We start from the raw sequence: 26174 nt of genomic DNA, 5'->3' as shown, positions 1-26174 counted from the left end.
GTACACTTTTCTATAATTCCTTGAGAGACGACCGAGGTTTAATACTTCGGTTAATTTTATTGGGTTTGCTTGAGTGACAAATAATTTCAATATTGATTGAGGTTTAATTGTCGGTTTAGAATTATACTTGCAACACAATATTTTTGTGAAAATTTTTACCGACATTTTTCCTCCGTCACCCATCTATATGGAATCGCCCATATGTCACCTTTAGGATCCATTTTTCCCTCACAGTTCCTGTGTAGATATACTTGGAATTTTGTAAGTGGAACATAAAACTATACTTTCAAGAGATTTAATTCTAGAATAGAGGCACTCAGAAATGTTTCTTCATGATTGCAGAATCATTATTTCACACTACAATAAGCTTAAAAAACAAAAATTTTGCCTTATAAAGAATAAATTTGCACAACAAGTTAAGAAATAGAAAATTTATTGTTACCTTCCATTTCTCATCTAAGCCTTTAAACCAATCCTGATCTTCTACAATCCTTATTAGCTCAATTATAGTTTTTTTAACGACAAATTTAAGACATTAATGAATCACCAATCCCAACAATATCTACTACCAAACCAGAGGTAGGCACGAGATTTCCTTTAGTAAAAGTAATTGATAGCTAAGAAAAGATACCATCAAAACTGGTATGATACTTCACATTAAACTTTAATATCTTCCCTTAAGAATTTATGAAGTCCTATGAATGAAATTGAAAAAAATGCTACTACAGAGTAAGTTATTGACATCTAGTATAAAGGTTTTTAGTAACTATGAATTATTTAAAATGAAATGAAAGAATAAAAGGAAATTTTATCACGAACTAGTACATTCTCAGCAGACAGAAGATGAATTATAAATTAAGAGTAAAGCAGAGAATATTATTCATTCATAATCATTTTGTACAGTTTTACAACAATTGTATTTATGCCTAGTTATATACATGAGAACCACCAATGCAGTTAATTCATCACTAGCAGATCTGGGACAAAAGGAGAAGGGAGAAGAACGAACCAAAGAGAGGAGAGAGATAGCGATCGAGCAGCGCACAATAGGAGGGAAGATGCTGACGCTGACACCAGGACGGACGGATAGGAAGGACACTGATGACACAGACGTGCACAGCGGAGTGAGAAGACTTGGACAACCCCTTCCACTTTCCTTTCGCGCGCAGGAGCTACACGGCGAAGGGAGCAGTCCAATGACGGTGAAGAACGACAACGCGGAGGTAACGACTGGAACTGACGGAGGAAAGAGTCACGGCGACGGAGTATCTCAGAGATGGTGATTGACACCTTTGGTCCCGTAGGATTCACGCGAGAACATGAAAAATGACTATTTATGTTTTTGCCAAAAATTTTAATAAACTCTTGCAAAATCTTATTCGCAGCAGTTTAAAAATTAAACCGCCGCTATTTTCATCAGTTTTCAACGGAACATGTGTTCACTACCGAAATTGCCACTATTCCATCGATTGGCAGCTGTTCAAGAAATTGCCAACAATTTTTCGCTGCAATTTACCATTTATCTTGTAGTGCAATATCAATTTTGATAATAGTCCTTAACTTGTAGAAGGAGCCAAAGCATCGGTGAGGGTTAATTTCTCGTTAGCTTGTACTCTTTTTTTCTTGTTCTCGATGTGTTAAGAAACTTAAAAAAAAAGTCTAAATTTATTTTACTTAATGTTCATTAATTTTAATAATAATTAATAATATTAAATAAAATAAATTTTATCTATTTTTAATTAATTTTTTTATTACTAACCATTTTCGTTTAAATTTGTAGTGTTTAAGTTAAGAACAAAACCAAAGCCAAAACAATTGGTTAAACAAAGACAAATAAACTAATAAATCACTTCTGCTCAACGTATGCTTCCCGTGTCAAAGGAATAAGATTGATTCCATGATTCCATCGTCATGTGGTACTACCTAATAACATAATACAGTTAATCTTTACACGGATCTTGCCTTAAGCCATTGAAGCACAACCTCCCTTCCATATAGTCAACCCATACAAATTGTTATTTTAATTAAATGTATTCTTTCTCGTCCTCTGTTTCCGCAATCCCATTATATAACAAGAATGGCTGTTCTTCCTCCATCACTACGTTCAAGAAGCTATCCTTTACTACTTGCTGCAGCTACAAATTGAAGAAATTATCATTATCAATAAATAATCCATGCTATAATAACAACAATATTAACATCATGTCGAAATGTTTAAAGTCTATTGCTACGTTCCCACTCCTCATACACACCTTATTATGCTTTCTCTTGTTCCCTCAACCCCTTCTATCTCATGATATTAGTGGTTTCGTTCGCCTCCCTGCTCGTCCAACCATCATCACTCCTCATCAATTATCTGAGTCCGAACCTCAGCAGGTTCGTTCGTTGCAAAAATATTTATATCTGCATAATATATAATTTTAATTTTAACAATATTCTACTTATACGAAAATATGTACAGACTGATAGTATAAAATCGATATTATAGCAGTCAATTTTAATTAATATTATAATAGTTTGTCAAATAAGTTCCGTATGAAGCTCCCTTAAAATGAGTTTTTGTTTCTGTTGAGTTTAAATTTTAAATATTTTTTTGAATTGAATTTGGAATGTTCTTGTTTTCAAAAATTTTATATATATATTTACGTTAAATGGTGAGTGCAATGTTTACTGTGCCATGTTAATTAGCTTCTTCGACATTTTCTAATGTTTAAATATTTCCATAGAATATTATGATTTGAAAATGTTTGTAAATTCTTAAAGGTGCACATTTCGTTGGTGGGAAGAGACAAGATGAGGGTGTCATGGATTACAGAAGGAAAACACACAAAATCTGTGGTAGAGTACGGAACAAAGTCAGGAGAATATTCCAAAAAAGCTACCGGAAAACATACTTCGTACCAGTATTTTTTCTATAACTCCGGCAGGATCCACAACGCCGTGATAGGGCCACTTGAGCCCAGCACCACTTACTTCTACCGCTGTGGAGGCTCCGGACCCGAGTTCTCATTCAAGACTCCACCGCCCAAGTTGCCCATCGAATTCGTCATCGTAGGTATGTTTCATTTTGATTTTGGTTTAATTTCTTTACCAAGCTTTGGTAATTTGGCATATGGTTTGGTAAGGGTACATTTTGATTGATACCCTTTTGCATCTGACCACGATGGAGTAAAGTTAGTTATAGAAGTAGTTGTAGTTACGTTGTTGATGAGTGCTTTGAGCTGGAAGGAAACAGCAGATAAGGTGGTTAACGGGTGTGTGGTGGTGGAGTGTACGCTACTCATTATCAGGCTCTGTTGCCAAACTTATATTACCAAACTAAACAAAGAATTGTTCAAAAAATATAAAAAAAGTGAATTTTATAATGTTTTTTATTATGGTGTTTAAATTATTTTATTTATTTTAAAAAATAAAAAATAAAATAATTAAAATAAAAAATAAAATATTTAAAATTTATTNGTCGTGGCAGAAAATGGGAATGAGTAGGGGCTGGCCCTAGGAACTCTTGAAAGTGAAAGCCTGAAAGGGTTAGGAATTAGGGTGACCGTCGGTGTTTGTTATTTTAAAAGTTTAGTTGGAGTTAGAGTTAGATTAAATATAATAAAATAATATACTTCTATATATTATATATTTAAAAAGTAATTTAAAAAATTGATTTTTAATCGGTTTTTTAATAAAAAAATTAAATTGATTTAATCGGTTTTTATTTTTTAATCAATTTTACTGACTTTTTAAACAATTTTTTTTGTAATTGGTTCTCGTTTTTTTTCAATTTACCTACTTTCAATCGGATACAGAAAAAAAATAAAGAATGTAAAACACATATAAAATTAGCTACTAAAATTAGTTTGATAAATATTTTTTTTATATATTGTTCGAATAACATAACGTCTAAGTCACAATCTTAGTAAGGTTAATAGTCTTATTATAATATAAAAAAAGTCAAGAATTTATCATGGTGACCAAAACAAGCATGTTTTTCTTACTCTTTAAAGCTAAGAGTTTAGAATAAAATAAATACAAAATATATTATAAATATATCTAAACAACTCATCAGCTTGTTTAGCAAATGGGGCTATATAAGTTAATTATACAAGGAAAATATTAGGAGACAATGATTTTATTAAATAATATAAATAACCATTAATTAAATTAAAATATATTATACTTTTAAATTAATTTTTTAAATTTTAATATTAAAATAATCATCCATATACTAATAAAATAAACATTCAATATATTTATTATTTACATTGTTTAATATTTTTATTATTTACCAGTAATTTTTCATTATACAATTATGCCCCCATAGACTTAGTGGAGCGGGAGAAGTCTTGATGACATGAGTAATATGTGACTAATACATAATATAGCATATATAATAATATAAACTATACTAAACTACTTCAATTAACAACACAAGCATAAAATTAAAAAAAATATTCAGTTTGGTATTTAAAATTATACTCGAACTTTAATTTATTTTTAAAATTTTAATTACTTCAATTAAATTTTTAAATTTTTTAAATTTTAATCACATTAATTTTGCGGTAATTTTCATTTATTATAGAATCAATTAAAAAATTTAAAAATTAAATTGAGGAAATTAAAATATCAAAATTAAATTGAGGCTCAAATATAACTTCAAAAGACCAAATTGAATATTTTTTTTTATAGTTTATGCTCCAACATCATCTAGCATAATTGTTTTAAGAAAATGATCCACCAATAGAAGTAACAAATAATAAGTTTTGGACCTTTATTTTATAATGTCAAAATTATCAAAATTATACCCAATTTTTGAAACGTTGACAAAAATAATTTTTACTTTTGATAATGACAAATATTTTTAACATTATAAAATGCGATAAAATAACTAAAAATAATAATATATTTTATAAATAACAAACAATTTTTGTATTTAATAAATTACTTATACATTTAATTTAAAATTTTATAAAAATATTTAAATAATTATTTAGAAACTAGATAATACAAAAAACTGGATAAAAAAATTCAATTTCTATATTTTTTAATATTTTTGGTTATTGATAGAAAAAAATCTCAAAAAAATATTAAATATAAAATTACTAAATTTTAAGGATAAATCTATCTCATCTTTTTAATCGTACTTAAAAAAATGGGATCAAAATCTAAATTCTAAAACAATTTTTGAGAATGATTTTAAAAATATATTTAACGTTGGATAATTTTATCAAATTCTAAAATATTTTGAGGATATTTTTATCGTTAAAAAAAGTAAAAAATATTTTTGTCTGTGTATTAAAAATTTGGACGTTTTTGGTAATTAACTTCATTAGCAAGTTATTTTTTTTAAATTTAAATTGTTAATATAAAATATAACAAACTAAAAATTAAAATTTATTTAATTAACAAGAATTATGACTTTCGTCGTATAATGAAAAACATTTAACGATGTATCATTTTTTCATCAATAGATAATCATACTTAACTGCTGCTTTAATTCCAATTTCAGTACAGGGAACTTAATCCCATCATATAATTTCTTTTCCTCATTATACTACTTTATTTCACTTTAATTATTATCAGAATGGTTTAATGAAGACTAAATTAACACTAAGGACCATGAATAAAGTTTATTAATAAAAAATTTAATTATATTGAAATTATTAAAAAACCCTATTCAAATGAAAATTAAAGAAGGACCAAAACTTTTGTTATATAGACAATTATATCCTTAATCAATCATTTAGTCGAATAAAAAAATAATAATATCACTCTACTCAGAATTATTTGTATTGTATATTTGTATAAATTTATAAAAAAAATTGTATTATCAAAATAAAAATGATAAAATCCCTTTTCATGAAAAAATCATCCACTTTAAATAACAAATTTTTACCTCAAACTCAAGAACTTTTTGTCACCATAACCATCTATCTCACCATTTTTGCTGTATCCTCTAATAGTATTTATTGGTGATTTTAATAATAAGAAATTAAAATAAATGAATTATCAAAATAGTAGCTGAAAGTTCACATGTATTGCTGACAAAAAAAATTTCAAAAGATGCTAACGACCAAATAAATTTTCAAAAGATTTAAAAACGTGAGAAAATAAAAGAATTAAATATTAAATATATATTTAAAAAAAAGACTTTAGAGATAAGATTTTGATAGAAAATTTTGTAATTATAATTTAAAAAAATATATTTATCTTTAAAATTTAATAATTTTGTAAAAAGTAAATTTAAAAAAAATAATTCTAAATGAACACATTTTTTTTTAAATAAAAAATATTTAGAGATCAACTATTTTGCTTAATATTTTTTGCACTTTTTAAATTTTTGCCACAAAATTTGATTCAATAGACAAGTTATTTGTTAAATACAAAAGTTTTTTGTCATTTAAAAAATATAATATTTATTGATTATTTTTTATCACTTTTTAAATCTTTCAAAAACTGTTTGTCCATAACATTTTTATCAACGGTTTATCAAATTAGCGGTTAATCCTAAAAAAATTAAAATTTTGCATAGATGTGTGTCGTTCTATAAAGAAAGAGGATGTTTGTGACGCTATTAGGTATGTGCGTGGTATTGACGAGTATATTCACTAAGAATAATTTGGACTACCTTACATATATATTAAAATTAAGGGCCTGCTACACATACAAGTAAAAAAGTCGTACAAGTTTTACAAGTTATCAACCCAAACTTCATTAATACGCGCATTAACTCATTTTGAATGGAGCGTAACTACACGCGCCCCACTCAAACGGTTCCTCTTCGTCTTCTTCTTCTTCTTCTCTTCTTCTTCTTCTTCGTCTTCATCTTCGTCTTCTTCCTCTTCCTCTTCCTCTTCCTCTTCCTCTTCTTCGTTTTTTTTTTTCGATTTTCATGGTTTCTGAAATTCTTCTTCTTCTTCTTGCTGCACGTTCTTCTTCCTCTTACTCTTCTTCTTCTCCTTTTCTTTCGTTTCTGCACGTTCTTCTTCCTCGTTTTCCTCTTCTTCTTCTTCTTCTTCTTCATTTACGTCTTTTCTCTCTGTTTTCTCTTTTTTTTTTCGATTTTTCATGGTAAAATCTTTTTTGAAGAAGAAGAAGCAGCAGAAGATGAGGAGGAGAAAGAGAAAGAGTTCTGAATTATGCATAAGATGTACTTCAACGAATTTTGGGTGTATTTTTTAAAATTCTTTGGGTGTATTTTCTGTAACCCTTTGGGTGTATTCCTATAATCGTTTGGGTGAATTCTTGTAACCATTTGGGTGTATTTTCTGTAATCCTTTGGGTGCATTTCTGTAATCATTTGGGTGTATTTGAGTGATATCTGACTGATATCTATGGGTGTATCTGACTCATATCTATGGGGTGTATCTTACTGATATCTATGGGTGTATTTTTCATTTCAGAAAAACTGACAAGCATGCATTACAGAAATACACCCAAACGATTACATAAAATACACCCAAGAGATTACAGAAATACACCCAAACGGTTACAGGAATTCACCCAAACGATTATAAAAATACACCCAAAAGATTACAGAAAATACACCCAAAGGATTTAAAAAATACACCCAAAATCATGCATAATTCAGAACTCTTTCTCTTTCTCCTCCTCATCTTCTGCTACTTCTTCTTCTTCAAAAATGATTTCAGAGCTTGATGTCAAAAAACAATAGAAATCGAGAATAACGAAAAAAGAAAACAGAGAGAAAAGCACGTAAATGAAGAAGGAGAAAGAGAATGCAAGAAACAAAAGAGCAGAAGAAGAAGAAGAGGAAGAGGAAGAAGAACGTGCAGCAAGAAGAAGAAGAAGGTGCAATGAAAATGTGCCGTAACAGTATGTGGAGGAACTAACGTCAACGACGAAGAACAAACCAATGAGAAAGGAGGAGAAAAGAACGATCGAAAAAGAAGGAGAAGAAGAAGGGATGTAGCGCGTGTAAGGAACGTAGCACTTGCAGCGAATTTTGGGAATTAGAGTTTAATTGGCTTGTAATACTTACAAGCCCTAATCGCTTGTACGCAGAGTTTTTCCCTAAAATTAATCATTAAAATTAATTATTAATATAAAATATATATTGAAATATAAATACATATTAAAAATAAATTAAATCATACTTTTGGTGGCTCAATTTGGTGTGCCAATAGCTTTTTTGGAAGGAAAAGTATAAAGAACCAAAAACTTAACAGGCAAAAACTAAACAAAACTATATTCATTTATATCGATCATTAATTAATTTTAAATTTTTTAAATTCAAAATTTAAAAAATTTTATAAAAACCTTCCTCTTTTTTCTCACATTAATCTATCCACTTCTAACAATCACAAATTCAAAAAATATATAAAAGAACATCCATTTAATATGAAAAAAAAACATTCTAATACTTAGTAGAAGAAACATCCATATATATTAACTCGTAAAAATTTTGAATTCATCCAAAAATATTTGACTGAGTTTTGGCTGATATGCTTTTGGTTCCCTAGCTTTACTCTTTTTGGAATAGTTTTTGCTTTAATTTTTAAACTGGAACCGGAGGTCATGATAAGGTGAGCGCTGGTGAAATTAAAGGCTGAGGACTAGTTTCATAAATCCTACTTTGCACATTGTCATACTAATGTAACAACAGTAATTAGATTTGGACATTTTCGAATCTGTTGGAGGAATAATTTACCGTATATGTGTAGGGGACTTGGGACAAACGGAATGGACAGCATCGACGTTAAAACACGTGGATAGTAGCGACTACGACGTGTTCCTATTACCAGGTGACTTATCGTACGCCGATACACAGCAACCTCTATGGGACTCCTTCGGCCGTTTGGTGCAACCATACGCCAGCAAAAGGCCATGGATGGTTACTGAAGGAAACCACGAGATGGAGATTTTCCCCATCATCTACCCTCACGGCTTCAAAGCTTACAACGCAAGGTGGGCGATGCCGTTTCAAGAAAGCGGATCAACTTCAAATCTATACTACTCTTTCGAGGTTGCTTCCACCCACGTCATCATGCTCGGTTCCTACACGGACTTCGACGCCCAATCAGAGCAGTACACGTGGCTTCAGAACGATTTGGCTAACATCGATAGGAGCAAGACGCCTTGGGTGATTGTGTTGTTGCATGCGCCTTGGTATAATACTAATGAGGCACACCAAGGTGAAGGTGAGAGTATGAGGAAAGTTATGGAGGATTTGCTCTATCAAGCACGGGTTGACTTGGTTTTTGCTGGACATGTTCATGCCTATGAACGATTTGTATGTCATTCTTTCTTATTACAATTTTTTCCATTCAAGTATTTATAGTTTTTTTACGAAATGTTTTGTTGATTCTTCCTGCAGACTCGAATTTATGACAACAAAGCTGATTCCTGTGGTCCAATATATGTGACAGTTGGTGATGGAGGAAATCGTGAAGGCCTTGCATTGAAGTAAGATGGTTTTTTCCCCCTATAGCATATAGTATAAGAGAAAATAAAATAACTAATCTTTTATTAGTTAATATTATCTATTTTTTTTTATTTTTCATTTTTTTTACAACTTAAGATTTAAAATTATTTAAGTTTGAGATCTTAAGTTTGAGAGTTAAGAATTTATAATTTAGAATTTAAAATTTAACATAAATAAATTAATTTTAAAAAAAAATGACTTTGATGTAAAAAAATTAACTCCCTAACATTTTTCATATTATTGTGGAAAGAGATTATTGTTACATACTTTTCTAGGGTTTTTAATTTTTTATTTTCAAGTGATGATGATAATAAGTAGCTAGATTTGTTTTTAAAGAAAATATTTTTCACACCTCTTTAACTACTTTATTAAGTGTAATTTTCTTTATGTATACATTTGATTGATTGGCGATGATAGTTTTAAAAGCCCTCCAAGTCCACTGTCGTTGTACCGGGAGCCAAGCTTTGGCCATGGAAGGTTGAAAATAGTAGACGAAACACGTGCATACTGGTCATGGCACCGCAACAATGACACTGATGCAGTAATAGCTGATGGTGTTTGGATAGAGAGCTTAAGCAGATCAAAAGCATGTTCAGGTAGACCAGACCAAAAGGTTGTTCATGAAGAACTGTAGATTATATAGTGCAACTCGAATGATGTATTGTTCCTTTCTGCCAACAAAGGAAGATTGGTGATTTGCTTGCAATAACTTTAAGTTATCTACTTAATTAGCTGCTCAGTTGATAGGATGTGGAAAGTGAAAAATGTACGCAGTAAATTAGCCGCTGGTAGATTTATAACTTATTATTTCTTTCAATTTTCTTACATTACATGATGTATGTATAATCAAGTAATGATACTCAAATAAACAAATTAATAAGTATAAAGACACTTCATTCATAAATGTCTGTAACGTATTTTGTCTTTTGGAAGAATGGAATGTCACTCATCCGAAGTACAAACACAAAGAATAGTGGTCTAAGACCCTACAGCTTTTTCCTGGGTTTGGAAGATCATATGGCGTGATAAGTTCGTAATAATGTTTGGTTGGCTTAACCACCAGATTAAAACAGTTGTTGTGGGTCAAAAGAAAAGGTCAAAAAACACACTTGTTAGAATCAGATAGTGAATTTTTATGCTCCAAGAGAACTCTTTGATGTAATTTTGTCTTTTGGGCTCCGGCCCCACTGGTTCAACAAAAACCAAATGATTGTTTTATTTTTTGGAGTTTTTCCTTGGGTACAATGATTTCCTAATTCCTATGTTAAGAATAACTTGTTTCGGCCCAGCCAAAACTGAGAAACAAAAATATGTCAGAAGTGGGATTTGAACCCACGCCCTCTCACGAAGACCAGAACTTGAGTCTGGCGCCTTAGACCACTCGGCCATCCTGACAGTTACGCAAGAAATTCGACAATAATTTTATATATTATATGATATTCTTCTATCCGGACCATAGCCTTCCTTTCCTGATACCGTTACACATGTCATTAAGTATCCAACAGAACAATATAAAAAAGCAATAAACAAGCGATGAGCAACCATGAAATCAAATAAGAGACAAGTAGACAGAATTCGTCTACTAAGATTATGATTAAAGAATAATGCAATTTTCATATCTAAAGCGGTGTTCTATTTTAAACATCTAACTTACAATTATGAATTAAATTATAACTTTTGTTCACTTTTACTTATTCCTCTTTTTAAATTTGAATTTAAGTTGATATTTAGAATAAATACCAATTTAATTGTGTAAATAATGTTGCTAAAAAATATTAAATATGTGTATATAAAATACAAAATTAAAATGTTTTTTTTTTTTATATTGAACGAACCAAAACTCCAAAAAACAAAATCAACTAAAATAATTCTAAGAAAAGTAATTCCACAAGTCCTCGCCATGGAGGTGCGTCGAAATAGAAAATGCCAGTCAGTTAAAAATACACATTTTCACAAAAAATTTATGCATATATTTTTTTCCTGTAAAAGTTAGATATGCTTACGTCCCATGAGTGAGCTAGAATTACGTTAATAGCTCGAAGAAGGAAAGTTCTCTCTAAGTGTTCGACAAAATGTCATTAAATAAGTCAAAAAATACATATCAATATCAAATCTGTTTTTACACTACAACAAATGCGGCAGATGATGGCGGTTGAAACCTCAAATGGCGGCGGTTTTTTGACCGCTGCTAGTAAGGGCGCCGGTAAACCTTTAGCGGCGATTTTTTACGATCGCCGGAATAACTGCTGCCAAACTGTGTTTAGCGTCGAAAACATTTTGCGGAGGTTAGCAACCGCTGCTATCTTTTAGAACTGATTTTACACCGATTTTGCGGCGGGTAGATAATCGCCGCTATTTAATTTTGTTAAAGTTAGGATTTTGTGTCGTCCCATAGTAACCGCCGCTAAAAGTTCAATTTTATTTTGATTTAAATTGATTATTTGAATTTTGTTTTTATATCACAATCAATATTTAAAAAATCTTTTAATTTTAACATGTTACGTATTAATTTAACTGATTATGTTTGTAATTACAGTAAAAAAAATACTTGACTTAAAACACAATGATGTGGTATTCTAACTGATATTTATAGACCCCAAACAAAAATAGTTAATAACAAATACTTCTCAAAGTATACTGTTCACAAAGGAAAAAAAATTGTACTTAAGATCCTTATTTTGCTCCACTCCCCAAAGACTTAAGCTGTGCATCAATTTCAGGTGGTAAAGTATGTTCTTGCTGTTGGATGATGTATTTCACCAGGTTCTCCATGATCTGTATCTTTGCCTTGTCTTCTGCTGCTGCTGCCTTATGTTCTGCTGCTGCTGCCTTCAATCTTACGTACAAGCCCTACATTTATGCCACAACGATGGTTTATAGCAAAAATTCAGCACGAAAACTAGCTATAACTCTTATTTGTTAATAAGAAGGAGCCTAACGCATGTAGGCTGTAACACCCTAACCTTTAGCACGTCATGATCGTACCAAAAGTAAGGAGTTACTAACCTGTTCTCCTGATTTACTATTTAATATTGAGCCTTTAGGTCGATATCGCGTTTCAGTTTATAAGAAAATATCAAAAAATTATTTGTAGTGATTAAAATCACACAATTAATAATAATAATAATAATAATAATAATAATAATAATAATAATAATTTTATTTTATATTTTTCGGACGGAGGATTGTTATGTCTAATGGAATAAACATTGGGGATTGATCTGTGTATTAATTTTTCTTGGGAACTAAAATGTCTGTTATTAAAATCCTTGGGGATTGATCTGGGTCATTACTCTGCCGGAAAATAAACTGAGGACTGATTGGTCTGTCGGAGTAAAACTTTGGGGATTAATTTGGATATTAATTATTATTTTTGGGGACTAAAATGTCCACTTCTAAAATCCTTACGGACTGATTTGGGTAATTACATAGGCGAACCAAAATATTAGAGGATAGATCCCTCTAAGTTCAATTTACCTAGTTCTCTCTTGAAAGTTGTCATCCAATTTGTTCCTCTCGCCTAGAAGTCTAGAACTAATCAGCATCTGTAGAGATGGAGAAAGGCCAAATAGTCTGCCAGAAACTTGTGGACTGGCCTGTAGGCCTTCTATGGTTTGATAGAAAATAAGTCCAAACTCAAATTATTTTAAAAGTTTAAATTTTTTGATAAGTCAGACTCAGGTTTATTACATAGATTGTTTGGTCTTTTAAAATATATAAATACATAATTTTTTTATAATTTTATATTAAAAAATATAATAATGAGAGTTTAAATGTATATTATTTTTTTATTTAAAAACTTTTATCCATTAAACTATTTATTTCTTTAATTACATATATATTTTTAAAATATATTTAATATTTTTTATTTTTTATTATTTATTTATTTATCATTTTTTATTATTTTTTTAAATGATTAGATCTTTTAACAAATTTTAAGTTAGATCAAATTTAGATTTAGTAAATAGTCTATAATAAACCATAAACTGGTCTAGGCCAACAAATCTTATTACAAGCTTGACCTGTCAAAGATGAAGCATGTTCTAACGTGTTTTCAACCCTAAGCATCTCACAAGCTGTTAAATGATTAAAATTTGTTCCTCCGACAAGATTAGTTATTTCGAAAGTCATGTTATTGCTAGGGATCATATTTTGATTGAAAATGAGTTTATTCCTATTTTCCAAGCCAAATTGCATGTGGTAGAGAAAATGATAGGCTTGCTAGTCCATTTAGTTTTCGAGGGTTCTATATATTCTTCGTTAGCCACTCCTTAATGCATGGGTTTATGGGAGAATAATTATTGTGAATTCCTAATTACCAAGCTTTTCACACATTACTCTGATAGGGACAATCACACAAGATATGGATTAAGGTTTTTGTCTTCAACTTGACAACATATGCAATTTAGATTCGAAGTTAGAATTCTCTAACTCTATTCATTTGTAAGTGAGGCGCTATGAGCCATAAGCCATGTAAAAGCTTAAAGTTGTGACCTATCTATAGTTTTTAAAATCTACTAAAGTTAAAATTGCTAACAAAATTAGTCTAATGGATTGCATCATAAGCAATTTTGATAGGGTATTTCTTTGAAAAACATGGTAGCCAACAGATGGAATATTTTCTATATCTTGTTATAGAGATTTTTAAAGTGCGAATAATCTTTATAGTTTTAGTAGGAATAACTAGGCTAAGGATGAGGTGGCTGTGGTGAAAAGTTGGAGATTGGAGATTTAAGATTAAGTTAGTTAAGAGAGGTAGTTTGAAAATTTTGGATAGTTTTTAAGTGTTTGGATAATATTGTCTATCAAAATCTATTTTCATGGGTACAATGTTAATTTTAGTTTTTTGGATAAGTTTGTCAATATTCTAAAATTCTTAAATATAAATGATAATTTAGTCTTTATTAATTGTTATCTAATATTTGTTCAAGTGTATAATATACTAATCCTTAAGTAGTATGAGAAAACTAGCTGAAGTCTAAACCTAAAAAATTAAAAAATAATCTTAGAAATTGAATATGAACAAGAACTCACCTCAGAAGTAACACCCATAAATAAGATCTTTTCTATAAATCGATATAATAGTAATCTCTAGTCTTGAGAAATGTAAGAACATGATTCTCTATAAAATGATTTTTCAGAATTTCTACGATGAAAATTTGTGAAATTCGATAATCACAATTCGCTTCATTTTAATGAGACAGACCCATATCAAACATAAAAAGAGGTTTTTTAAAATATTAATTTTCATATAGAACAAAAAAGTACTTCTTAATTATAACATTTAATTATCAGGTCCAAATTCAACCACTAAAAAACTTTTAGGGTTAAATACTTTTTCCGTCCTTAAAGTCTGAGGAAAAAAATCAAAATGGTCTCCGATTTTTTTTTATTAAAATCATCCTCAACACTACAAAACGTTATAAAATCGTCCCTTTCTACTTTAATTTTATTTTTTTACCGAATTACCTTAATAATTAATATAAATAATAAAAATAATATTAAAAAATAAAAACAAAACCTTCCCCCACCCTCCACCCCACTCCCGTATCCTCCCGTATCTCTTCCCTTTCTTCTTTCCCCATCCCTTTCCTCATACCCCCTGCACACTGGTACCCCAATCCTTCAAAGGTTAGCCTACCTTGAACATCACAGCTCAACCTACCTTGAACATCCTCCAATTTTTTCTTCATGGCTATGTACTTGTGAGAGAACCAAGTGAGGATCAAGTGGCTGAGAGTACTGTTTGGTGTGAGAGAATTATCACCATCATCATCATTCCAAAGTTCTTGCATTGTTATGGGACAAGTTCTGTGGCCAAGTGAGAACTATTTAACGATGTTGGATCTTTCATAGGTTTGGCCAGTGAAAAGTATCACTGGCTCTTACATTGGCGCAAGTGAAATTGAACAAATGAACACTGCATGAATATCATGCATGCTTGTTGAAGATTCCATTTCCTCAATCATCACCACTACGCCAGGCACGGTGAATAGCGGCCAAGATTTGGAGGCCACACACCTCGCCGCCGCAAAGCATGCTGGGGAAAGCAGAACTCCTTTGCGTGCCACGATCATCAGCGGCGACTCCACCAAAAACGTCGCCATCGCCTATGTGAGGCACGGTAAATAGCGGCGAAGATCTGGAGGCCACACACCTCGCCGCCGCGAAATATGCTGGGAAAGCAGAACTCCTTCTCGTGCCTTATCATCAGCGGCGACTCCATCACAAAACGCCGCCAGGTGAGGATCCAATCTTAAGCAATCTAATTTTTGTTTTGCCCCCTTTTTTTCTTATAACCCTGAGTTGATTCCCCCCAAATTTCAAGAAAACCCGCAAAGAGTAACTGGTAGCCCGCGAAGCACACCCATTGCTGCAATTCCAAAACAAGGTTGTGAAGGCAGGACTCCTTCGCGGGCCACAAATCAGCGGCGATTGCATCACAAAACGCCACCAGGTGAGGATTTGTTAACTCAATTTCTCCTTTCCGCCTTTTTAAGTTCTCCTATAAATTCTATTTCATTCTTCCCCAAATTAACCAGAACCCCGCGAAGAGTCATTGGAAGCACGCGAACTCTGCTGCCGTCGCTGCTCCACTGCGAAGGTGCTGCCGATCCTGGGTCCTCTGCCCGCCTTGTACGAAACTGTTGAGCCACCCTCCACCATTCACCATCCTGAGCTATCGCGGCCTCTCCCTGTCCCTGGTGAGTTCTAACATTTTGAGCTTTCATTCATGTTTTCACTCTTGGTTCGGAATTTTGGATTAACATATTGTAATGCAACCTTGTCTCTCTGACAGAGTATGCCTTGTTTAATTAGAACCTAAAGATGGAAAAAGGTCGAGTTAATATTAACCTTGCTTCACCATGAAAATTAATATCCATACAAGTTTTGAGTTCTTAAGTAATTTTCAAGCATAAGGGATAACATATATCTAGTTTTCAACAGTAAATATACAACCTGATAATGTTTACTTTTACCTAGTTAGAGAAAAGCTATAAGAGCTAATTACAGTAGTTAGATTATATATCAGCAACACTGAACTATAATAGTTAGTTTACATACTTCCCTAAATGACTTTGTGAATGAGTAAGAGGTTGGTCTCTTCCTTCAATCATTGCCATTATACCATCCCTGCCACAGAATGTGCACTGCATGCCAAGTTAAAGTTAGAGGTGTTAAATGGAATAGAATTCCATTCAGCAGTAACTAGCAATGTCTTTGAAGCATATATATTTTATTTTATCAGTACTCAATTTTGTACCTGCTTGCTTAGTTCAATCTCTTTGAAGCATACACATGTCATTGTACAATTAAGAATTCTCCTTGCTGCTTAGTTTCTTATTATATATGTATATGATGATCTTGATTTACTATTATTGTACTATTCCTCTTTAGCCTTTGTGAGGATTAGAATTGATATTTCTTCTGTAAGGAAATTGAAAAATACTCAAAAGGAATTGAGACTGATGTAAACTATGATACTATTAAAGCGTTATAAGCAATATACAAAATTGGCATCTGCTCAACTCTACTACTTGGCCCTAGTTTCTGCTAGATAAGGTTAACATTTTATTTCAACAAAATTTTGATCTGATAATGTTGATCCAATCAAATGTCTTTGATGAAACAATTTTCTATATGCTTGCTTAGTTGAATCTCTTTGAAGTCTGTACATGTCATTGTACAATTTTAAATTCTCCTTGCTGCTTGGTTCCTGTGATGGCTGCATTATCAGAAAATTTGGTTTATTGTGTCTGAATCATTGATTACACTTGCTGTATAGTGTGAACCTAGTCCTATTTCATGTTTGGCAGCTTTCATGCATGTTAGAAAATTGTTTCAGAATATAGTAGTTGCATTTGTATTATCCGCTATGTGAAATTAGAAAATAGCACCTAATGAATTCGTGCAGCTAGCTAGCTTGACTGGTTTATGTGTTTATTATTGGTGGAGAAATTGTTGTATATGTTTTACAAAAGTGAGGCATGTTTCAATTTTTATTTTTCATTTTTTTCGGTTAAACTGAGCCAAATTATACTTTTTTTTTCCTTATTTGATTAAAATATCAAAAATAAATGCATAGTACCAATAATAGTTTAATTTTTAAATGCTAGTATCTTATATGAAATTAAGATATATATATATATATATATATATGAGAGTGAGAATGAAGGCGTATGAATCATGCATGCATGTTAATTATTAGAGTTGTCATTTAACTCAAAATAATTATTTGTCTCTAATGCATTGGGAATGTCTCTGCATCAAGGCCCCATCTTATTTACTTACTTACACTTTTAATTTTTAATTCCTTAATTAATTGATTAAATATATTATTAGAGTGTGTTCTATGGAGAGTGAAGCTGTGTGTTGTTTGTTTTCTTTCACTGCCATTATTAGAACAGGTCTATGACACTGGTCTCTCTATTTTGTGCTGTGTTTGATTGCTATTAGTACAGTTTTCTTACTCTATATGAATACACTTACAAATTAGAACACTTGTGCTCTGAGAGACTTACTTTTTGGTCCTGTATATGGGGCTAGCATTCCCATATACCCTTTTCTTTTAAAGCTTAGTGCAAAGCATCCCGGTTTATCAACAGATAAAATAATATGTTGCAGAGCACTAATTATCCAATATTCGAAACAATATTTGAGCTTTGTAATTGAATGTTCGTTTTATTTATTTAATTTATCTACTTATGGTTCATTTGTCAGCATAGTGTTGACTGAAAGAAAATATAGCCTTGGGCTTGTGATATCTGGATTGTTGTCTTCAATGTATATATAGCCCTTTGTCACTGCATGAGAGTTATATACGAATTATATAAGTATTAATATATGTAGTTGCCACTGCATGTTAGTTTGCTTTATCAAGAACCTTTTGTCATCCTTGCAAAGATCTTCATCATCAACATAAACATGCCAGCATGCTTTGCTAGATAATCTTCGGAGTAAATGTTAAGCTTTATCTCCAAAATATTTTTTGGAGAATAAAATTTTTATTAATTTTTCCCTAAAATGAACATTTTTTTCCAAGTGATCTTTTTAATCAAATCTATCTTTCAAAGAATTTAAATTAAACATAACAGAGGAAATTATATCCGGCAATTCTCTTATTATTTTGTTGAGTTAACCCGTAATTAAGGGCTGAAAATTTGTATTTGAGGTTTCTATTCTTTGTGATTTAGTTTCTTATTAATTATTACATAAATCTAACTTTTACCCCTATTGTTTTTTTCCTCATTTTTTAAGGTTTTTCCTTCTTTGTAATTTCATTTTTTGGACTTCGGATCAGCAATTCTTTCTACTAGTAATTTTTTAGAAAGCACACATTTTGACAATGAGTAAGCAACCTCCCCAATACCTTTCTACATAGCTCTGCTTGCAATATACTGTCTAGTTTACTACGTATGGCACTCTCCCATCTCATAATTGTGATAAACTGTTATTGGTTTTCATTGACACACACCCCATTTTTTCATCTTTTTTTTATAGTTTTAATGTAATTTTTTACTATTTTTTACTATTCATTTAGTTGTCTGTGCTATTTCATTTATTTAGACATTGACAAGAGCTGGATTACAAAGCCACGAGGTAGTGTAGAGTATAGGGATGGTTTGAATAGATTCCTTGACTTCACATTTGCCAATTCATCATCCGATGGGATGATACACTGTCCATGCCCTTTGTGCGGGTTCCGATTTTTCCAAACTAGAGAGGACGCCTACGATCATCTTCTAATGAAACCATTTCCCCCTAACTATACCTTCTGGTTACATCACGGTGAGAGGATAGTAGACGAGAGACCCAACGGTAGGGAAGAACTAGAACCCACTGTAAATTTAGGAGATCAAATTTGTGACATGGTCCACGACGCATTCAACTTGCCGGGACTTCAAAGTGACAATGAAGACTCGATTAATGGGCATGTCGGAAACGTTGCGGAGGGGCTGCTGTTCATATCTGACGAACCTAGCCGCGAGGCTCGTGCCTTTCACGACTTGCTAGAGGATGGTGAGCAGGAATTGTATCCGGGATGTTCAAAATTCTCGAAGCTGTCTTTCTTGGTGAGGCTCTACCATATCAAGTGCATGTGCAGAGTGAGTGACAAGGCTTTTGGTTTGATTCTAGAGCTACTGGGGGATGCCTTTGAGCACGCAGTGATTCCGAAGACGTTGCACGATGCCAAGAGAATCATAAGGAAGCTCGGTATTGAGTATAAGAAGATAGATGCATGTCCAAATGACTGCATGCTGTATCAGGGCTCCGATCAAGACCTGTCTAGGTGCAAACAGTGTGGAGCATCCAGGTGGAAGCAAAAGACTCGGAAGAATTCCGTAGTAAGGATCAATGCCGTTGTCAAAAAGAATGGAAAGCCTCTGCCGGCGAAGATTCTCCGCTACTTTCCTCTGATTCCACGGTTGCAGCGATTATTCATGTCCAGCAAGACATCAGTGGACATGTTGTGGCACAAGAGAAGAACCAATTCTGACGGTTCCTTGAGGCATCCCAGGGACGGCGAGGCTTGGAAAGCATTTGACAGGAGATATACTGACTTTTCTGGCGACCCGCGCAGTGTTCGCTTAGCCCTGGCTAGTGATAGCTTCAATCCTTATGAAAACCTCAGTTCAAAGTACTCAATATGGCCAGTGATTCTTATTCCGTACAACCTACCCCCATGGATTTGCATGAAACAAACCAACTTTATTCTCTCCATGATTATTCCTGGTCCTAAAATGCCTGGCAATGACATAGATGTCTACTTACAGCCACTGATCGATGAGTTGAAGCAGTTGTGGGCCGGTGTTGATACATACGATGCCAGTGAGAAGAAAACATGCAAGATGCGTGCTGCGTTGATGTGGACCATCAGCGATTTTCCTGGATTGGGCAATTTATCTGGCTGGAATACGTACGGCGGGAGAGCTTGCCCCACGTGCAATCTGGACATTGAGACTAGGCGACTCACCTTCAGTCAGAAATGGTGTTTCATGGGTCACCGTCGCTTCCTGAATCACGATCACAGATATAGGCAGGACCGGATTAGATTTGATGGAAAGGTAGATTATAGATCCCCCCTTTCAAACTCACTGGCAGGGATATCTTGAGACAGTTGGAGGGTGTGCCAGTCTCACACGGTAAGGTGCAAGCGGTGGGCGGTAAAAGAAGGCGCGTACAGCAGACCGGGGTACAAGACGAGTCTCCCTGGAAAAAGAGGAGTATATTCTTTGATCTCCCATACTGGGAGAACAACGAATTACGTCACAATCTAGATGTGATGCACATAGAGAAGAATGTGTGTGACAACATTGTGTTCACCATGTTGAACGAGAGTGGTAAATTCAAAGACCACCTAAAAGCTCGAAAAGATCTCCAGTTGATGGGAATCAGGTATGATATGTGGCCACTTGAAGGTGGAAAGTATCCCTCTGCAGTCTTTACCATGTCAAATCCACAGAAGGAGGTATTTCTTAGGACTATCAAGAATGTGGTCTTTCCAGACGGGTACTCTAGCAACATCTCTCGATGTGTTGATTTAAAACAGCGCAAGTTATCGGGCTTGAAGAGTCATGACTGCCACATTCTAATGGAACATCTCTTGCCAATTGCGTTAAGGCATGTATTGCCCACCCAAGTGTCCGCTGTCTTGGCTCAGTTATCAGCCTTTTTTCGACTATTATGCAGCAAATGCATAGATCCTCGTCAACTACCTCTCCTTCAGGATCGTGTGGTCCATACTCTATGCCACATGGAGATGATATTTCCACCTTCCTTTTTCACAGTCATGGTTCATCTAACGGTGCATTTGGTCGAGGAGGCACGCCTCGGTGGCCCAGTGCATTACCGGTGGATGTACCCAATTGAGAGGTAGAAATCTACCTAAGCTTTCTCGATCTATTTTTTTAGGATATCTGTCACCTATAATTTTATGTGTTATGTTCCCAAAGGTACCTATGTCGTCTGAAGCAGTACGTGCGTAATAGGGCACAACCGGAGGGATCTATTGCAGAGGGCTACTTGTCAGAAGAGATTCTGACGTTCTGTTCAAGATATCTAGATAACGTCGAGACTAGGATCAACCGGCCAAGTCGGGTTGACGATCGGTTGAGTGATGCCCTGCCCAGTGAGGCTGCCAGCATGTTCCCAGAAGTTGGAAAGGCGGTCGGGGCTGCTTCATTTTTTACTTTGACCCCCACTGAAATTCTTTAGGCACATCGTCATGTACTGGTCAATTGCATTACTGTAGAGAAATTCTTAGAGTAAGTATCGGGACCGAGTTCTAAAATTATCCAACGAGCCAATATAGCTTTAACAATAATAAAGGTGAATATTATTTTGATTTGTGCATAGTGAGTACAGAGCCATCACAAAGAGAAAAATGCGAAGCAGAACAAGGTCCCAGTCTCTTATAGACAATGCGGTGCACAGAGAATTCCCCAACTGGTTTAGGCATCAGGTAATCCTTAATATCATAGGATTCCATTACCCTTTGATGCTTTCTTGCCTCTAATGGTTCAATTATAGGTCCCATTTGGAAGCACCAGTCATTCGAACGAGTTGCAATGGCTTGCCTGTGGACCCCTTGCTCAGGCCAGACGCTATCAAGCTTACAACATCAATGGATTTAAATTTAGAACCATCTCGAGGGAGGAAGGGATGAAAACACAAAATAGCGGGATTTATGTCACTTCGGATACTAGGAGTTATGCAAGCAAACGGGATGTCAATGTTGCCGTTGGCGGTGTCTCGTACTACGGGAGATTAGTAGACATCATCGAGCTAAATTACAGTGGTCAGTTCAATGTAGTCTTGTTCAAGTGTTTCTGGACAGACACCACGTCGGGCAGAGGCATACGACAAGACGAGTTGGGTCATACCTGTGTCAATTTTGCCAATCCAATTCACACCGGTGAATGAGAAGACGATGAGCCGTACATCCTAGCATCTGAGGCGCGTCTTGTGTTCTACGTGGAGGATGAGGTAGACAACGGATGGAGTGTAGTAGTCCATGTGATGCCAAGAGATTTGTTTGACATGGGCGAAGATTATGAACATTGTGAGGTCGACTTTCACCCCCAGTTTTGTATGACGAGCTTGCTTGAATTTGATGTTGAAGGCCTGCGGTTGACAAGAGATGAGGTTTTAGAGGAATCTACTCATGGCATGAATGAGGATTGTGATGAGGCCGCTGAGTCATAAAGTACATTACTCCATGATGGATGTAGCTCATATTCACGGGATTTCATGCATATATACTACTGTCATGATTCAGCTAGGAGAGATAGTTGATTGTATTATATTCATTTCATTACCAGAAAAGATATCTAGATTCAGTTATTTCTTATTATTTAAAATGTATCCCCTAATATAAAGCTCATTGATTTGACTTGGTTATGATATAAATCGATTTCATCTAACTGTTGCCTCTCATATAAGATTTCCTACAATCACATTTTTTAATTGTCCCTGTACGTTCGTTCTATCTCCGTTGCCTTTCAGGGAAATTGGAGAGCCGAGACTTCTATCTCATTACTAGAAGTGCTTGGTTCGCAGAGAAGATGATAGAGGCGTCTCCATTCTCTTCGTTGGACCACGCAACATCCTTTGCAAGGCAGTTGTGGTTCAAAGAATCGCGTATACAGTCATGGCTGGATGCATTTTCTGGACAAAGTCACCTCTATCGAGCCATTTCCCAAGCGCCAGCTTCTCTGATGAGGGTTTGTTTGCATAGACTCCAATTAATTAGTATGTGTTTCCTTGTCATATTTTTTTTTTGAAACCGATTTCATGAGGTTATGTTAAATTTTTAGGAATTGCTATTTTGGGACCGAAAGTACCGGGCTAAATTCGGGTTTGAGTTTATAACAAGTACGGAATTGTGGTTCACACAGAAAATACTTGACGAGGCGAAGGTAATGCTTCCTATTTTTCATTTCCATTTATCTAATTTAAACCACATCTCTCTATCCATGTAACTTAATTCCTACCTTGTGCTGTTTTGGTAAAATGGATACAAGGGAAACAGTTTTGCATTTATACGTGAATTTTTGTTCATCCCATAATGATTAGAATTAAAGAAGCTGAGTCACCATTGAGGATGGATATTTAATTGTATTTTTTAGATCAGAGTAAACTCTATTTCCCCTTGGTTGTGTTGGCATGATGTGAGCTCAAAGAATTTAGATGAAATTCAACCCTCTCATAAAATTTAGATACCATTGGTATTTTTATATTCTATAAAATGTGACACAGAATATCAATATAAAGATAATACAGAACTCTTCTAAAAGGTGAATTTCACAGTCAATTTCAATGTGATTTGGGCAAATAAAAGGAATTCACAGTAAATTTAACCAAACTTTAGGAGGGGTCAGTATAATTTGCCCAAAATTTATTGGATTCCATGTCAGGCTATTTATTTTCAATTTCTTCTTAGAGCTTCATAACTAGTATTCAAATATAAAGTATTATGTCAAAGAAAATTATTAGCTCGTTCATTACCATATGTATGGAGCTTCATAGCTAGTATTCGTATATTTATTACTTTTTTTTCCCGGACCTCAATTAAGTGGAATCGTAAGCAGAGGCTAATCAAAGCACCCAATTATTCATGAAAATGGTACATGGGTCGTAAAGGCTTCTAAAAGATAAGTAGTTAGTTCTGAGCAGTATCTTAATTCCCTGGGTAATATCTTGTTGTCCTAATATCTTTTTGTTTGATAATTGGTTGATAAGTCTTCTTATTATTCATGTTAATTTTGGAAATTTGTGTAGGCACGCTATGAAAATACTCTGGTCGTTGAACTTGATGTTGCATCACGGGAGGAATTCAAGCTCATAGAACATGGCCTTGAACGACTATGGGACAGTAAGACAGACATGATATATGCAATGTTAATAATGTTTAGGATTGTATTCGGACTCTAATTCTTTAATTTTTTTTATTGTGTTTGGATATGATGCACAACTCTCAGGGTTATCTCGACCCAATTTTCAATATGCATCCGAAACACCAGGAGAGGTGGTTCCAGATTCGATGGAAAAAGAGGGCGTTGTCTCCTCTGATGGGTCCTCTGATGGGTCTGATGAGGCCACTTCTGCAGGACGAAATTACTCCCTGCTGTCATATGACCTCAACAAAACGCCAGATGAGAATGAATATCCTTACAGTGGAATGTCTCCTGGAACGAAGAATGCATGGCACTTGGCTAATTGGGCAACACGGTACTTGAATCCGTGAGGACAGTGCTTTAGGTTATCTGAAGATTTCCAATTCAGGTTATTTAGGAAAGTCGAACCTTGTTCATTATTTTTGTCGTGACTTTATAACTACTCAGGCTATTTATTTTGAGATTGTTCTTGTTGGAACGTTTTATCATGTTAGAGAACTTGGGGAATGCGAATTTTAGTCAAGATTGGTACAGTTATTATTTTTTAGAGTTGATTAATTAATGAATTTATCACTATTCCGTGCCACAATAAAAACCTCTGCAGTCTATTTTTATACATATTTCATTTGCTGGTGTTTAATTTATTTAAAAGATAAATTTTAAATAAACTTTATTGTATCATAAGATTTATGAATGAAACTTTAAAAATAATTTTCAGTAAGCACAACAAATAATATTTATATTAAATAAATAATTTTTTAACTGCCATGTTTTTATAATAAATATAAATATAAATATATAATGTTTCATGTTGGAAAACTTATGGAATGTGACGCAGAACTAAATGTTCATTCGCCAGGGCTTAAAATTTTGTGGTAAATCGTGACTGGTTCTTTGGCAAGTTTTTAATTTTTCTTGTGAAAATTAAAATCTTTAGCATAACTTTATGTATCAATAAATGAATAAATTTAGTTATTTTATTAAATATTTATGTTTATTATAATATTTCTAACTTTAAAAAATTATTTTTTAAATATAATTATTATTAATTGTGCCATATGAAAATTATTTTTAGTTTGATTTATAAAAAATAAATACTAAACATTTATAATGATATTTTCCATAGTGCATTTTTCAATTGGATTTTGTTACTGATGCATTATTTTATCTTATTAATATATTTGCTTTAAAAGGCAGAAGTTAGGGATTTGGGTTTTAGGCAAATTCAAAGACCCGCCAAATTATATTATACTCCTTTGATTGAAATTTTCATACCCCAGCCTCTGCGATAGTCATATCATCTGCTCCCCAATCCTTATACACTCCAACCCTAACTAAAAAACATTTAACGAAGGCACCCCCAACCCATAGAAGCTTTGACATCTCGGGCTCCAACGAAAAATTGTTAACTCGCGTTGGATCCTGGGTCTCGACAAGCTGCCGGTCGCTCAGGTCTCTCCGCCCGTGTGGTCGTCTTCCGGTCGGGATTACTGTTGGCCCAATGTCTCTGCTCCGGTAACCCTCCCTCTTTCTAACACCAAAATGGGTGATGTTAAAATTGTTGATTTCAGTGGGTGCTCTTAATATGACTGAAATTTGTTTTGTTCCTTTTACCGTAAGCCTATTTTCTTCTGGGTAAGAGGTGAACACAATAGAATGCTAATATGAAGGTGTATAGTCCCCGTAATAGAATAAGGACTTATGAATTCTAATGAACTAAGAGGATTTATTTTGATTCAGTTTGTTGCTGACTTGAGGCTACACTATTTTAACCTGCTCTGTAGTTTCCTGATTTAAAATTCATAGCTTGACGTCCGCTTTATGTATGGGCTAATTTGGGTTGT

The 26174-nt window shown here is 33.5% G+C and overlaps 2 protein-coding genes, 1 long non-coding RNA gene and 1 other non-coding gene across 4 annotated transcripts; 2 read left to right on the top strand and 2 right to left on the bottom strand.

The window, feature by feature from the left end:
* Positions 1-1864: 1864 nt before the first annotated feature.
* Positions 1865-3048, bottom strand: LOC107493939 (uncharacterized). Its single transcript, XR_008000489.1, has 3 exons — positions 2902-3048; positions 2253-2403; positions 1865-2135 (listed from the first exon to the last, which is right to left on the bottom strand). It is a non-coding gene; the product is annotated as an uncharacterized LOC107493939 (long non-coding RNA).
* LOC107493938 (purple acid phosphatase 22) lies at positions 2029-10337 on the top strand. Its single transcript, XM_016114973.3, has 5 exons — positions 2029-2376; positions 2764-3055; positions 8673-9241; positions 9326-9414; positions 9851-10337. Exons 1-5 carry the CDS (start codon positions 2029-2031, stop codon positions 10065-10067), a joined length of 1515 nt encoding a protein of 504 aa, XP_015970459.1. The 3' UTR covers positions 10068-10337.
* Positions 10338-10744: 407 nt separating this feature from the next.
* TRNAL-CAA (transfer RNA leucine (anticodon CAA)) lies at positions 10745-10828 on the bottom strand. Its single transcript has one exon. It is a non-coding gene; the product is annotated as a tRNA-Leu (tRNA).
* A 4542-nt stretch (positions 10829-15370) lies between these two features.
* On the top strand, positions 15371-21649 carry LOC107493943 (uncharacterized). The gene is made up of 6 exons (XM_052263048.1): positions 15371-15557; positions 15762-15890; positions 15976-16137; positions 19001-20499; positions 20553-21307; positions 21388-21649. The coding sequence occupies exons 1-6, from the start codon at positions 15371-15373 to the stop codon at positions 21647-21649; spliced, it is 2994 nt and encodes a 997-aa protein (XP_052119008.1).
* Positions 21650-26174: the final 4525 nt, after the last annotated feature.

This window comes from Arachis duranensis, chromosome 6, assembly GCF_000817695.3.
Source record: "Arachis duranensis cultivar V14167 chromosome 6, aradu.V14167.gnm2.J7QH, whole genome shotgun sequence".
In the NCBI taxonomy this organism is placed as follows: domain Eukaryota; kingdom Viridiplantae; phylum Streptophyta; class Magnoliopsida; order Fabales; family Fabaceae; genus Arachis; species Arachis duranensis.
Note: the sequence above shows the minus strand (reverse complement) of the source record. Positions and strands in the feature narration are given on the sequence as shown.

Bases quoted from the DNA above. Each gene is read 5' to 3' on its own strand.
- LOC107493943 (XM_052263048.1), top strand. From the start codon at position 15,371: ATGCTTGTTGAAGATTCCATTTCCTCAATCATCACCACTACGCCAGGC. The intron at 15,558-15,761 runs GTAAATAGCGGC...CCAAATTTCAAG, and splicing joins CATCGCCTATGTGAGGCACG to AAAACCCGCAAAGAGTAACT. The intron at 16,138-19,000 runs GTGAGTTCTAAC...TCATTTATTTAG, and splicing joins GCGGCCTCTCCCTGTCCCTG to ACATTGACAAGAGCTGGATT.
- LOC107493938 (XM_016114973.3), top strand. From the start codon at position 2,029: ATGTATTCTTTCTCGTCCTCTGTTTCCGCAATCCCATTATATAACAAG. The intron at 9,242-9,325 runs GTATGTCATTCT...TTCTTCCTGCAG, and splicing joins TTCATGCCTATGAACGATTT to ACTCGAATTTATGACAACAA. The intron at 9,415-9,850 runs GTAAGATGGTTT...TGGCGATGATAG, and splicing joins CGTGAAGGCCTTGCATTGAA to TTTTAAAAGCCCTCCAAGTC.